Source organism: Onychostoma macrolepis, chromosome 20 (assembly GCF_012432095.1).
Source record: "Onychostoma macrolepis isolate SWU-2019 chromosome 20, ASM1243209v1, whole genome shotgun sequence".
NCBI classification, from domain to species: Eukaryota; Metazoa; Chordata; class Actinopteri; order Cypriniformes; family Cyprinidae; genus Onychostoma; species Onychostoma macrolepis.
In genome coordinates, this window is record NC_081174.1 from 661326 (window position 1) to 677758 (window position 16433).

General features: G+C 36.9%; 1 protein-coding gene across 4 annotated transcripts; it reads left to right on the plus strand.

The window, feature by feature from the left end:
* Nucleotides 1–1620: 1620 nt before the first annotated feature.
* On the plus strand, nucleotides 1621–10282 carry gpr63 (G protein-coupled receptor 63). 4 transcript variants are annotated; one of them, XM_058755911.1, is made up of 3 exons: nucleotides 1621–1643; nucleotides 1909–2091; nucleotides 8241–10281. In XM_058755911.1, exon 3 carries the CDS (start codon nucleotides 8327–8329, stop codon nucleotides 9560–9562), a length of 1236 nt encoding a protein of 411 aa, XP_058611894.1. In that variant the 5' UTR covers nucleotides 1621–1643; nucleotides 1909–2091; nucleotides 8241–8326; the 3' UTR covers nucleotides 9563–10281. The 4 variants fall into 4 exon arrangements, with proteins under 4 accessions (XP_058611894.1, XP_058611895.1, XP_058611892.1 ...); XM_058755912.1 differs by adding an exon at nucleotides 6987–7082 and having other exon boundaries at nucleotides 1627–2091; nucleotides 8241–10282; XM_058755910.1 differs by having other exon boundaries at nucleotides 1635–1678.
* Nucleotides 10283–16433: the final 6151 nt, after the last annotated feature.

Below are 16433 nucleotides of genomic sequence, written 5' to 3' on the forward strand. Positions count from 1 at the left end.
ATACATACTTGGATGGGTTAAATGCAGAGCACAAGTATGGGTCATCATACTTGGCCACACTTCACTTTCACTAAATTTATTTATGTCTGGCTGCGCAAATAATTTTGCTCCAGACTGTTTTCTGAATGAGGGACAATTCAAGGCAGGTTTTGTTAAAAAGTTAAAACTCAAGGATGGATCAGTACTCATTGTTCATGATCCAGCTGCACCTCCAGAAGTAGTAAGTCTCACACTTTATATTTTTTATGATTATTTGCGAATCGCCTTTGCTCTTCCACAGAAGAGAGGGGCGGAGTGAGCAGAGGTCATTAGCATGTAAAGAGTTTTGCAGCCAAACGAGTTGCTGTGAACAGAGCTGTTTTTGACAAAGTAAAAAGGGTGTTGTTTTTCATGACCACTGAGACCATTTCAAGAAGACCCTAAAGAATCATACCAACTTGTGGAAAATGGGCATCCGATGTCCCCTTTGAAGTACAGCCACCACAAAATCAGACTTACTTTAAAATCATTCCAAGGTTAAATACAGATTTAAAATCATAACTAGATACAGTTCAACAGCTATGATACTGTTTTTGAAATCAAATATTTGCATAGCTATGAAGGGAAACACTGGAATCTAACAATGCCTTAGAAAAAAAACAGTTAATCTTAAAAACAAATAAAGCATATACATAAACCCATATAGGAAATATAAGAGTTATCGGATAAGCATGTTATAAACTTCTGAAACATTGGTGTTTCATATTTTAGAGCAGTCACTGCAATTTATGAAAGAAATTAATTAAATCTGTATGTGGGAGTGCGTGTGAAAAAAAAAAAAAAAGAGACCGTAACCCCTTTGTAATCCTTAACATTTTCTTAAGTAACTGTAATTTAATTACACATTTTTTCTTAGTAACTGTAACTAATTACAGTTACTCCCCAACACTGATTTTTGGCTAATACCTGTATAACTGTGCTACTTACGACTGGTTTTGTGGTCCACGTTTATACAGTTACTCTCTGCCATTTTTCATCAATACTTCTTTGCGCTCCCAGTTGTTATTATCAATGTGATGTGAGTTTTGAATTAATTTTGTGTGATTTGTTGAATTTTAGTGGTTTATTATGAATTAAATAATGAATATTATGTTAAACTCAATTCTTTTCAGATGTATCATGCATTAGTTTAATAGGGGAGACATGGGCCAATTGTAGATTTTATTTTTTTCTGTCTTTTGATATCTCGAGATGAGTGTATTTTGCGGTCTGTCCCGGATTTACACGCTCGAACCAGCAGATGTCCTCAGCGTGCTCAGGTCGAGTGAACCATTGGGTTCAGTTCATTCGAAGTTTCAGAAGACTTCATTTCTCTTCTCACTATATCAAAACTTTAGCGTTCTCTTTCTGTTGTTAATTTCATTGTGTTTAATATTTCAAACTCACTGCTGACCGCAGTACTACAGCGGTCTCTTGATTCGTTCCCATCCCGCAACCAGACGCAGCTGCACCGACATCGATGATTGGCCACAGTGAAAACTCCAGCTGGCGACTCCTGCATTTTCATTGGTTAACAGTGTGTAAATCAAATCCGGCACTGAAATTTAATTGGTTCACTTTGAGTGACGCGGTACTCGGTGAATGCGGACAGCACGAGCGACACGGTGTGTTTGGGATGCATTTGGGAAACGAGAAGCGGGTACAAAATGTATCATGCATTCCTCTCCGTTTAAAATGAGCGTTTGCACTCGACAAAACAGCTATGTTTTAAGTCTGTTTAGCGCAGGGTTTTTTTTTTCTTTTAGATAATTACGAGGTTAAACATCTGTTTTGCAACGGGGGTTTTCAGATCGATCCTCAAAACAGGCAAAACTCTGATGTTTTTTTTTATTTATTTTTTATGTTTTTGACACGTTTAGTGTTTTTCAGCCTGGTTTTACACCATTACTCGAAGAAATAGATCTCACGGATGGACGCATATTTTCGTGGAAATGCGGGATGTCGGAGCTTCAAACATCTGGCGAGAGAAGGATGTGTATCTGAGTCTAAGCGTATAAAGATGTGACTGATGCCGCATCATATATTTCAAAAAAGCCACAGAGGAGAATCAAGGTAAAACACCAGCTTATTTAATTATTGTGTTTAGAAAGCAATATGTAAGATTAATATCGTTGTGATGTTCTCTACACTTTCCTCCATTTTAAATCAATTGATCCACTTTCAAGGCGAATCTTCCAGATCCGTTCTGTTTTGAGGGATATTTATAAATAAAATTTTAAAAATTAATATTTATTAATTAAATTATTGCAGGGAAGATTTTCACTGGATAAATATAATATTGCAACAAAACTCAATTCATAAGATTTGTAAGAATCTTATTTTTCCCGTGTTCTGCAACCTGTTCATCTGAGATGAGAGTCTTTGGTCCATAAGTATCTGGAATTCAATGGGCTTTATCATTTAGTATCTTCTAGCCCAGGCCTTTTCTGTCTGATTATAGAAATAGAGGAATTTTCAAACCGTCTTGAACTACTGTTGAGGCCTCTTGAAGTGATTGTGGTTCAGAATGGATGGAAACAATCTCCAAGCATAGATGAAGAGACACTTAATCATTTTATTCCTGTTGCTAGGATCCACAACTATTCAGTGTACATGACAGTACCAGGTTGTCTCTGCTGTCACTATGGTTTCGGCTTATACTGTACCACTGATAGTCTCTAGTCTACAAGATGCTTTCCACTTCAGTTTGACTTGTGCTTTTAAACAAGCAAAACAAGCTACCTTTTATAATGTGATTCCTATGATTTAACCCAGATAAACCAAACGTTGTGGGGGCATTTGGTAAAACCCGATTTTTTTTGACGTTATGGGGATATTTTTTTTTTTGTTCCCATGAGGAAAACAGCTTATAAATCATGCTAAATTATGTTTTTTGACAACATATGTGTGCGTGTATGAAGATAATTGTGTATGCATGGGTGCTTGCATATGGGTGGGTGAGTATCTTTAGCGATAAAGTGTCTAAACACCATTGCCTTTTTCTCTCATTGTTTTGGGCAAAGTGGCACCTTGCCTTTCTAGAGGAACCTTTTGACAGGTTGCAAGATAATACGCTCTCTTTGTTCTCTAGTTAAAATGTACATTTTAATCCAGGGCTGTTGATCTCCACCATCAACTGGGCCCGATCTTTTCAAATTGTCATAGGAAAAAGACAGATAAAAACTTGGATACAGTTTAATATTTACATATATCAAAGAAGTTAGTCGATACCATAAAGAAAATGATGTGCCCACATTTTCTAATGGTGTTTTTCTGAGAATACGTCTGTTACTGTCACGTGCTGTAGGTTGGCAGGATAATGAAAAGCAAGTCCAGACACTTTTATTTTAGCCTGTTACATTTGAAATGTAGCATTCTAAAACAGTTCATTCAATACAAAATTTAGAGTCAGAATCTGTGTTTTATGTTGGCTATTCTATATAAATGTGCCTACGTTGCTTGGCAACTGCAATCAGGCTTTAGTTAGCTACAAATGAACTATATTTGGCAAAAACAGTTTATTCTGATTATTATTAATACTTTTCATTTTTGAACTTTGGAATTTTATTTTCCTGTTGTGGCTATCGTAATAGGACACTGATGGCTGTGATACATTTTTCCCCCCTCCAGTCTTTACCTAATGTTCTGCTTAAGAACACAAATCATCCATTGTAAACTGCAGGACACAAAAGAAGATATTATGAATAACGACTTCATTTTCAACTTCACTTTCTTAACCTCCATATGATGCCCAATAAAGTTGTGTTATAAGCACAGTACTTATTTGTGTACGGGGTAACAACTGTATTTCTGCTTCTCCATAAGCACCATCTACTGTCAGTGGATTTTCATTCAGCTCATCTGCTGTTTTTGTTTAGACTAATTAACACACATAATCATTTATTAGGCTGAAATACAAGTTTATCATTTCATAAAACCTTTTTGTGTGTGTGTGCATGTGTGTGTAAACTTGCATTATTTGAATTATAGAGTTTATGGACGTTTTACGGTTTGGGATATTACCATAGACATTGGTGTTGTTTCATAGTCTAATATCAGAATTCTCCTAACTTTTCCAGAGTTAGCAACTATTATTCCTGAACAACATGGATAAAACTACAGCATTTTTATAGTGGGAATGTTTATAATTAAAATGCCTGCAAACTTGAAAATAAATAAAAAGTTGATTGAAAAAAAAAAACTGCTTTATTCTCTCATTCTGCATAACAAGGGTGGGAGGAATAAGGGATTTTTTTTAGTTTAATACTTCAGTACTTTACCAAATAAATGCATGAATTATTGTTAGAAATTGCAACAAAATAAAAAATAGAAATAAACTTTTGAACTGCGGGTTTCGTCTGGTCAGAGGAGAACTGGCCCCCCGACTGATCCCGGTTTCTCCCAAGGTTTTTTTCTCCATTCTGTCACAGAGGGAGTTTTGGTTCCTTGCCGCTGTCGCCTCTGGCTTGCTCAGTTGGGGACACTTCATTTCTAGCGATTATCGCCGATTTGATTGCACAGAAACTATTTAAACTAAACAGCTAGACAATGACATCTCTGAATTCAATAATGAAATGCCTTTAACTGAAAATTGAGTGTTTAATCTTATTATACATTACTGACACTCTATCCTCCAATTTGATACTGTTAAGTGCTTTGACACAATCTGTATTGTTAAAAGCGCTATATAAATAAAATAAAGGTGACATGAACAAACAGAAAACAAATTAACAGTACACACTGGCCATTGTAAAAGAACAAGCCAACAAGGTAAATGTTAGCATTTTCTATTACTCTGAATCAGTTGTACCAGGCAATAGACTACTTCTTGCACTTCTGTCTACTTCTATTTTATACACCTAGGAAAAGAGTATTTTTTTTTTTTTTTCAGAAAGCATTTTTTATTATTAATGGAAGAGTAAAATTATAAAATTAATTGTTTTCATAGGTGAACCGTAATCCTTCTGGGTTGGTTAACTGTTGTACAGTTGGGTTATAACATTAGGAAAAGTGGTTGTTTTGTCCAGTGTGAATATTTAAAAGAATGTATCAGTCTGGACATAGTCTATTGTGGTTTGTCTTACACAACTGAATTTGCTTTTAACAGCCTTAGCACAGTTAGTTAACTGTCAGCCAACCTATACAAGTGCTTCAGTGGTTACTTCGGGCCTGTCTGAAATAGTCCCCTGTACCTACATTCACTGTTCCCTACATTAGTTTAGTAAGATCAGTCACTCATTTTCATTCTGTCCTTCGAGTGGACAAATTCGGACACTGAGTTCACCAGAAGGGCGGGAATTCATTTGTGATGGGTATTTTATCCACTATGGTATTGGATATCGCTACAAATGACTGTCCCCTCAATTACTGCACTGTTAAGGTATGGGAGTTGATTTAGGACACAGCCTTTGACTTCTAAACTTTTGTGGTGGTGGAGAATTCCCAGCGTAAGTTATCAGAATAAGCAATGCAATTAGTGCAAAATCTGATCCCTTATCGCACTAAAAACATGTCACTCATGAATCATCACGTCTGCCTGCTATCGCTCTTGATAAAAGTGGCTAAAAATAGCTAAAAGTATGGGCTCATCAGCATCAACACCAGCAGCAGCCAACTCTGCATTGAGTGTGTTTGGTAACGTCATGATGACTGATTGGATGGAGTACATGCACACTTGGGTTTTGTTTGTTAACCAATTTGCCTATAAAATGTAAATGGTAAAAAAACTGGACCCAAATTTTGTACACCCACCCACAATCAAATTAGTGTTGATATGCTCCACAGTCAGCCTATGAGATCACCGATACACAATATCATGCTGATTTATTTAATTATTTACTTAGTTTCATAGCGGGAGAGTGAACCAACTCCAGGGTGAGGCTAAAAGCAGTATTTTAGTGTAAACCACACATTATATAGTCAAGTAGCATATGAATGTCTCGTCATACAATGTTTTTATTAAATTGTGATCATGTTAGGTACAAACAAAACATTGTAAGTCACTAATTATAATGCTTATGTTTCCTCAGTTTTGCAGCTACAGAAAACAAAGAACTTTTTATATTATCAGAGAACACCATTGACATCAGTGGAGCTATCTCTCATACATCGCACGTACATCTGCACTTTGTTTATGATGAGAGAATTCGCGAGAGAGCAGAATTCAGTCAGCAAGTGTTGAACAACAAAACTCATCTGAATGCCTCTGATTGGCCATCAAATTCATAAGCTCAACAGAATTGTGTGTGATTAGTTATAACGCGTAACCTTGTAAAAACGTGTAAAAAGAAATATAATGGAACAAATAAGCCCTAATATTACAGGGTTTTTTTTTTTTACAATAATTTTTGCACTAGTAACAGAACCTTCATGTCATTTTTCAAAACTCTAGACCCAAAACTCAAAACAGTCATTATTTGTAACACAGGCTGTCCAGTGGTCAAAACGTTGTATATTGCGTGTCATATCTTTAAAGAAGCCTTGCATTTGCAGAAGCATTGGTTCAAAAAACTAATTTATTATGAAATATCATAGGAACATTACTTTAGATCACCCACACACACAAGATACCCATAGTTTCACTGTTTAGTTGTTAATACAATCATTAAATATAGTTGTTCAAAACGCATGATTCAGCTTTCATTATGATTCTACACATTCCTGCATCATTGTAATAGACTAGAGAGAAAAGTACAGACACTGGAATCATTAAACAACTGAAAATTATTGATGAAATAATCAACTCGCAACAGGTTAAAAAAAACTTTAAATAAGAAAAAAAAAAGATTAGAAAAGTCAGTTCCTCACTGCTCTTCTATTTTTTTTTTTTCAACCCTGTCTTGTGGGTTTGGCCACAGATTCTCATCCACATCATAATGGATGTTTTTTAATTAGTTAAACATCTTGCAAAAACTCTTCTGGTATGGCAAATCCAGGCCTGACATTGGTCTCCTGTGATATCATTGCAGGCATCATCTATGGTTTGGAGAAGAGAGACTTGTTTGTGAGGCCATGTGGAGAAAAACCCCTCAGTCGGGTTACAGTAAGGAAAGGGGAGTATGGGGGTAAATATAAGGTGATAAACTGTGGATGGGCCTGAAACCATGATTGCTGTCAGTTGCGAGGAATTCTGGGCCCGTTGCACTGATTTTGCTATGCGCCCCATAGCAAAATCAATCATCAGGGGGGGTCATCAGCTTCCAGCTCTATCACCCTCTAAAAAGACATTTACTGTAGGAAAAACAAATACACAATGAGATAAAAATTTTGGGGTTTTATTTTTTTTTTTCTCCCAACAACAGGAATCTTTGAAACTGATCATACCTGAACATACTCAGTCCTCAGTTGCTTTCATTATCTAAACATTTAATATTGTTCATCATTTTCCATAAAAACTATGCTTCAAGAGTTATGCAACAGTTGCGTAGCATTTTGAGAAGTTATATCAACTGATAGTTAGATCATTGTAATGAAATGAATAAACACTAAATTCAGATGTAATGCGTGAGTTGCATTTTGAAATGGTAATACTTTGAACTAAAATCACTGGTTCAAAGTGACACAACTTAACATCAATGAACAAAAGATCTTTGGTTTATGTGTATTGTATCCAAGCATTTGAAAAAAGTGCATTTTGATCATCAGCTGTGAATTATGTGTCTACAGTTTTGAAAAATGACATGAAGGTTCTGATATTAGTGCAAAAATGATTGTAAAAAACTGTAATTAGATAATAATACTAACTTAATAATAATAATAATAATCGTCTATGTCAAAGGCATCAGCCACAGGCGATATCTCCGACTATCATCGATACACGATACCGTCATCTATCGCCACAACCCTAAATCAAATTCAAAACCACCCAATCAGGCAGAGATCCGCACAATCTGGCAATCTTTGTTTCCTTCTCATCTGTTACTTGTACAATAAAGGACTAGGGAGGTGTTGCCATCTTGTGTAATTTGTACATTTAGCTCACATAGGCACCATCTTTATTTTTGCACTGTGTATGCGTGGTTCAAAAAATCACCCACATGCAGGGTTCACACTGCTAGCAATTTACCCAGACAAAGCATCACTGCGAGCTGGCAATTTCTGCCAAAAACAAAGCTATCTATATGGCTTCCTCAGATTTTTCCCTGAGCTTTAATCCTGCAGCCTGATTGTTTGTGACATTCTTGCATGACTGATTTCCTAATTCCTTTTTTCTGCTTCCACAGGGTCTGCCTCCATGCTGAGATGTGTGCTAGCGACCTGTCCAAGAGGCTGAGCTTGCTCTCTTTACCATGTAAATGCAAAAAGAAGCATGCTTTATTCCTCCACTAGTCCACCTGTGGCTTCAGGGCAGCCTAGCGCCACCCTGTACCCCACGCCCAAGGTGCTGACCCAGCCAGCGGGTACAAGAGCCATGGAGAATTCCTCGGCAAAAGTCAACAGCTCGCTAGAGCTCCGGACGCTATCGGAATACGTAACGCCTTCAGCTGTTTGGCAGGACCCTGTTCAGGGCCTGAACCTGCCCCTCCAGGTGTTCTTTGGCCTGGTCATCATCTGCGTGCTGCTGCTGGCCTTCCTCGGAAACATGGTGGTCTGCCTCATGGTTTACCAGAGAGCCGCTATGCGTTCCGCTATTAACATCTTGCTGGCCAGCCTTGCCTTTGCCGATATGATGTTAGCGGTCCTCAACATGCCCTTTGCGCTAGTCACAATGGTGACCACGCGCTGGATCTTCGGAGAGGCGTTTTGCCGCGTCTCGGCCATGTTCTTCTGGATGTTCCTGATGGAGGGAGTGGCTATTTTGATGATCATCAGCGTGGACCGCTTCCTAATCATCGTGCAAAAGCAGGACAAACTTAGTCCACGCAGGGCCAAAGTGTTGATCGCAGTCTCGTGGTCTCTGTCTTTCTGCTTTTCTTTCCCGCTTTCCATTGGCCACCCGGCCCTGTACATTCCCCCCAGAGCACCGCAGTGTGTTTTTGGCTACACGGTTGAGCGTGGCGACCATGCTTACTTGATGCTCATTATGCTGGTGTTCTTCTTTGTACCATTCCTGGTGATGCTGTACACGTTCATGGGCATCTTGAGTACGCTCCGGCACAACGCGCTGCGCATCCACTCCCACCCTGACTCGGTGTGCCTCAGCCAGGCCAGCAAGTTGGGTCTGATGAGTCTGCAGAGGCCCTTTCAGATGAACGTTGACATGAGCTTCAAAACACGTGCCTTCACCACGATCCTCATTCTGTTCTCAGTCTTCACCGCATGCTGGGCTCCGTTTGCCACCTACAGCCTGCTGTCCACCTTCAGTCACGCCTTCTACTACCGGCAGAACTTTTTTGAGATCAGCACGTGGCTGCTGTGGATCTGCTACCTCAAATCGGCCCTGAATCCTCTCATCTACTACTGGCGAATCAAGAAGTTCCGTGATGCCTGCCTTGACCTGATGCCCAAGTACTTCAAGTTCCTGCCGCAGCTGCCTGGCCACACCAAGAGACGTATCCGCCCCAGTGCTGTTTATGTGTGCGGGGAGCATCGATCTGTGGTGTAGTGGAGGACATTTCTGAAGCTTCTTTTGTAATTCTTACGGTACAATCTTATCAAGCTGTGGTATGTTTGGTCTTTCTTCGAACCGCAGGATGTTTTAGCTGTAAAAGATTGTACAGATGAGAAGGTTTACAGAGCCTGTATATTAAACTACTTTAATTGCACAATGTTTTTTATAGGATTTAGATCTTAATAGAAGTTTGTTCAATCAGTCAGGTGCTGCTATATTTGGTGAAAATGTGCAATCTTCTGTTTTATGACATGAATGTAATATGATTTTGTGTGCTGTATTTGTTTGTTTTTTTTTTTTCTGGCTTTGTGATCTGTTTTACACTTAACCATTTTCTATTTAATTTTATTGTTGATTGCTCAGCTATTCTGTTTTCAATTATTTTCAGTGTGGAAATAAAGGAAAGGCATTTTGGTATAAGCATGTTCCAAACTGACAAGTAGATGACTTTGTGGAGATACATGATTTTTAATGTGAATTTTGAAATTGTGATTTCCTTGACTGGAAGTGAATAAAATCATGGAAATTAATCAAATTAAAACTCATGGAATTTGTGTGGTCATATACATTTTTCTAGTTATGACTCATTGTGTAATCTTTGTGTAAATTCATTTTTAATCGACTGAATGGAAAGGTCTCAGAAGTGTATCGGCCGAAAGCTGGGGGAACCCTGTCAATATTTGTGTACAGCACAAGGTTGTTTTATGTGTCATATGAACAGCATCTAACCAACTGCTTGTTGCTGACATGCCATTAAAAACAAACCACCAATCAACCAGCTGAAGGATTTTAATTTTTTCCTCTCAATGTCAAATGGCAAGCATTAAAGAATAAATTTGTAATGTCTATTTGTCATGGAAAAAAGTCCTCTGCTCAGTTGAGACCGCAGCGAAGGGTTGTTTTGTGTCCGTCTGAGCCTTTGTAGTGTGCCGCCTTCATTTAGATGATGATTTGTTCTGAGGCTGGCCGGGTTGAAGGTAAACCCTAAAGCTTTTTGAATCTGAAAGGTAATTTTCCTTTACTAGTGTCCCTTGTGGGGTTCATTATTTCTCTAGCCACCGCTAATGAGGATGCTGTGGGCTTTAGAAGCTCATCAGAACCAATGTGTGGAACGCTATTACTTAGCAACAGTATTTATTACTTGGCAACTAGCTTGTATTATTTAGAGTTTGTACACTCTATTGGGAGTTTTTTTTTTTTTTTTTGGAGATGCCAGTATAACATTGACATAAAACATGCTTTCTCATTTTTGTGAATTTGTAATGTAACGCTTTGAAATCACACCCTTGAACCCTTGATTTAGTAAATGATTGTAGAAATATATATATATATATATAAACTTTTATATTTCTACAAGTTGCAGTTTTTAATTAAATTTCATTACATTTTACAAGTGTTTTTTTTTTTTAGTTTGAATTATCAATGGACATGACCATACATACAACTTTCAATTTAAACATTAGATAAAAACATATCTATCTGTATAGTTTCATTTTATAGACCATGTTGGAGGAGCATTTGTATCCCAACAATGGTCTATTTTAGCTTAAACTCTTTAAAATGTTAACAAGATGGAAACTGTGAAAAAAGAAAACTGGATATCTGTTTTTGACCATTGGGTTAAACCAATTATATGTATACAGTTGTGATCAAAATTATTCATACCCATGGTAAATATGATCAAAGGCAGCTGTAAAAATAAATCTGTATCATTAATCCTTTTGATCTTTTATTTTAAATTATTTAAAAAATTACCTAACCTAATCTAACCTTTCTTTGGAGAATAAGAATTAAAAAAATTAAATAAATGTTTTTCTACACATTGGCCACAATTAATCATTCAATACTTTTTGCAACCAAGAGATCAGAGACCATTCCTTCATCCAGAATCACTCCAGACCCTTTAGATTCACAGCTACATGTTGGTGCTTCTTCTCTTCAGTTCACTCATGTTCTACAGGGTTCAGGTCAGAGGACTGGGATGGCCAGCAGAAGCTTGGTTTTGTGCTCAGTGACCCATTTTTGTGTTGTTTTTGATGTTTGTTTGTGGATCATTGGAAGATCCAACCACGGCCCATTACAAGAATTCTAGCATACAAAATTTTTTATATGCTGGTATTTATTTGAATCCATGATGCCATGTGTCTAAACAAGATGTCCATGACCTCCTGCAGACATATAGGCCCACACCATTAAAAATACAGCGGTATATTTCATTGTACACATGGGGTACTTTTTATCCCATATGTTCACCAAACCCATCTTGAGTGTTTGCTGCTAAAGAGCTGATTTTTTAGTTTCATCTGACCATAGAAGCTAGTGCCATTTGAAGTTCCAGTCGTGTCTGACAACTGAATATGCTGGAATTTGTTTTTGGATGAGCGAGGAGAATCATTGCCCTCATGGGGGAAATGGGGACTTTTCTTACAGCCACTTTCTAAATTTGTGAAGTTCAACAATCTTTTGCTGCACATCAGAAATATATTCTTTGGTTTTACTCCTTGTGATCAATGATTAAAGGAATTTGGCCTCTGTGTTCCTCATATTTATAATCCTGTGAAACAGGAAGCCATGGCTGGACAACTTCATGTTCCCAGTCACCCTGGTGTGATAAAAAATACAAATATGAATGGGAATATACTTCATATTACATACTTCAACCATAAGAATTTCTAGAGGTACCAATAATTGTGGCCATTGTGTACTAGAGAAAAATATTTATTTCCTAATGTGATTTTCCCCACTTTCACTTTTTTTTTTTTTTTTACTTCAACTAAAGGTTAGACTTTTTTTTTTTTTTTTAAATGAAAGATCAAATGGATAAACAATGCAGACCTATTTTCACAGCCTTCTTTGATGATATTTACCAAGGATATGAATCATTTGGAGCACACTGTGTGTGTGTGTGTGTAAATTAAAAGTTATGGTCATGTCCATGGATAATTCATGCTAAAAAAGTAATTTTTAAAAATTACACTTGTTGCAGTTTTTAATTAAATTTTATTATATTTTACTTGTATTTTAAATTAAGTGTCAGTTTAAACAACACATTTTTTAATGTTTGTCATTTCACTTCAAATTCTGGAAATATATTAGAATTTTAAAATCAACTATGAGTAGTGGCCGGATGTGGAAATGATGTTCACCGTGTCTTTTAAAAAAAACCCACAACATTTATATTTGTAAATTTCATTGTCTATTTATTTGCATTCATTTTAGTTTTATAAAACCACGTTTAGCACTTTTTTTTACACAAAACAAAAATATAGAGCAGCCATTTGAAAATAAAAAAAATTCCCCTCACACCTTTATATAATTATCAAAAAACTTTTATGACTGTTGACACTGACTTTTAAAATGCTCTATGTCTGTCTATATTTTGTATATATTGTCTATATTCCTGTATATTTTATGAATACGCTTTACCAGATCCTATGCACTTGTTGTTTGTGCATGTAGCTTTAGAGTGTTCTTACATTTTTAGAAGTTTATATTCATTGGGAGATTGTCACTTAGATTTTTCTTATAGAGGTATACCACACTCTCACTCTCAACTTCTATTGTTGTTGGGCTCAAAAAAGAATTTACTCATCATCTCCCTGCCGTTCCCATGGCAACAAGAATGAAAAAGTGTTCAAGAAACCTGTCCCTGAACACTGCAAAGAAAAAGGGAAAATGACAAAAATGTAAAGGAGAGCAAGTGTGTGTTTGTACAATAACAGCCATCTGGAACAACCATGTAATACAGTTCCTGCACCCTGCGAAGCTGTTTCATACATTTTCAGATCCTCGAGCTAACCATATACAAAATCACAGCATTAATGCACAGGGGTTTTCAATGGCTTTTACAAATAAAACAAAAACCGAAACAACCGCTACACAAAACAAACTTTGACCTTGATTCATTACCATTTATTCAAACAGACTTTTTAAGAAATTAAACAGATTCTTTCAAATCTTGTCCCTTGCAAAAACTATTATTTTTCAAAAATAAAGTGACTGAAGTATGGTGACCCATACTCGGAATTTGTGCTCTGCATTTAACCCATCCAGGTACACACACACACTGTGAACACACACCCAGTGTGCAGCATTGGGCAGCCATTTTTATGCTGCGGCGCCTGGGGAGCAGCTGGGGGTTTGGTGCCTTGCTCAAGGGTCTCACCTCAGTCATGGTATTGAGGATAGAAGAGAGCGCTGGTTATTCACTCCCCCCACCTACAATCCCTGCCGGACCTGAGACTCAAACCCGCGACCTTCAGGTCACAAGTCCGACTCATTAAGACATGACTGCCCCCCGAAATGGTCATATTTAAAATATTTTGTTTTAAACTTCTTGATGTGCTTTCAGAACAATCAGTGGATATTTTTAAGTGATGCACATTACATGTAGTGCAGTGTTAATACCTTTTGCGAGAAAATATCCATTTAGACGACAGTACATTTTAATCAGGTTGCAGGAATGTGGGCGGGTGTGAAATCATAATTACGTGGCTTGTTGTTCGTTATTTTTATAGAATCTGAAATCATGAGTGCTCCTGTGGATATTTCATTTGTCTATCTTGCGGTTCATTTTCTGTGCCCGTATGGTCACATGCCAGCATGTCTCAGGCCGAAGGCAGACAATTATTTTACATACAGCAGAACTTGAAGTGGCTTTAAATCCCTTTCCAGATTCATGCGCCTCAACACGGCTCAGGCAGCTCTTTTGTTCTTGTCATAATTGTTAGATGTACTTCAATGCTTATGCCTATATACCAGGCCAGTTTATTGAACTTAACTGAAGGTGTGGTCTTCTCTTTAATGACCTGATTCTAATTGGAAGCACTTGACATAGTGATAAAAGGCTCTTTTGAGATGAGCATATTCTACCTAGGATCACAGGTGCACATTTGTTAGACAGTCTTTCCAACTTTGTGTGATGTCAAGGTAACACAAAAATCAAAGGCATGTGGCGGTCTGAAAAATGGAGGCAATGTTCTCACTGTTTGGTGCTTTTCTTTTCTTTTCTTTTAAACGTATATTCATGTTCTAGTTTCATCTAATGCTGACACAACATTAAAACCACTGACTGGTGAAGTGAATAGCATTGATTATATTGATTACATTGCACTTGTCGAGGGGTGGGATATATTAGCAGCAAGCAAACAGTCATGTCAACACGGTAAGCAGGAAAAATGAGCGAAAGCAAAAAGATCTGAGTGATGGTTAGGTGACCGGGTCAGAGCATTTCCAAATGCCAGCCTTCTAGGGTTTTTCCCGTATGCAGTAGTTAGCAGTGTTGAGGAGTAGCTAGTTACAATGACATTGTGTAATTTATTTACAAAATAAAAATAAATGTAACTGTAATCCATTACAGCTACTGAGAAAACATTTGTAATTAAACGACAGTTATTTAGGAAAATGTTAATTACAAAGGGGGTTACATCTGAAAATTTTCACACACATACACTTAATTGATTTCTTTCCCAAATTGCATTGATTGCTCTAAAATATGAGACACCAATGTTTCAGGAGTTTAGGACATATGCTTATTCAATGACTGCTTTATTTCCCATTTGGATTTATGTATATGCTGTATTTTTTATTTATTTTTATTTTTTAAGATGAACTGTTTTTTCCAAGGCATTGTTAGGTATCAGTGTTTCCTGTCATAGATGTGCAAAAATTTGATTTAAAAAATAGTATCATAGCTACATATTAAACTATTTTATGATTTTAAATCTGTATTTAACCTCAGAATGATCTTAAAGTAAAAAGAGGTGCAAAAGTCAGATTTTGTGGTGGCTGTGCTTTAAAATGAAAATATATTAATTTAAAATGAAAGTGATGAAGAATTTTGACAGTCTGACAGTAATCACTGTTGAGTCCTACTGTAAGGATAACCCTGCCTGCTTTAAATGTTTGAAAATTATTACAGTTTTTCTCAATTGCTAAAACACTATAACCAGGCTTTTGAACTACAATTTCAAAACCATAACGCCATTTTTAAAAAAGCCAACACTACTCCCCTGAGTCAGATTTGGTGAACTGTTACTGCAGAACTCTACGCAAAAAAATCCCTTCATTTCTCAGTGCTTACACCATGTGGTAATTTAGAAAGCTCTAGCATTCAATATTGTTCACTCAAGTCTGCACAGTTTGAGCTCAATTAGCACACAGTTACCCAAGTGGAAACACTAGGAGTCAAAACTGATCACACACCAATCAGAGCCTTCGATGGAGATAAAAGGGCCAACGTCAGCTTACAGTTTCTCTCAGTGGCTTTGGTGCATTTCTCAGATCAGAAATGAAATTCTCAAAACTACTTGTTCAACCTCCACATCATCTAGTCACTTGTGCACATCATAAAAACTTTCTCAATCAGTTTCAAGCAATCGCAACTTGTTCAAAAGAATATGTACATTTCTTTGCCGTTTCCTACATGATCAGTTGACAATCAACATGACAATCAATTATTGTCATGTTGCTCAAAATGTATTATATAGTTCTCTGTGCTATAGTCTTACCCCTCAAAACATCTAGGCCTGGTTTCACAGGCAGGGCTTAGACTAAGCCAGGATTAGGCCATAGTTCAATTAGGACATTTAAGTAATTTTTATAAATGTGCCTTAGAAAAAAACATTACTGGCATTGATGTATTTTAAGATCAATCGTTGCAAGTTTCTTTCAGTTGAAACAGCTCAGACTTACATTTTAGTCTGGGACTAGGTTTAAGCCTTGTCTGTGAAACCGGGGGCTAGTCGTTAGTTAATCGTATAAGTCATTACTGTAAAAGCAAAATGGTTGATCTAGTTGTCATAAACTGTCAAGCATATTTTCTATACATTTCTATTAGACTTTTTATAAATTTGCCATGAATTGT

Excerpts from the sequence above, each read along its gene's own strand:
- gpr63 (XM_058755911.1), top strand. The coding sequence starts at position 8,327 with ATGCTTTATTCCTCCACTAGTCCACCTGTGGCTTCAGGGCAGCCTAGC.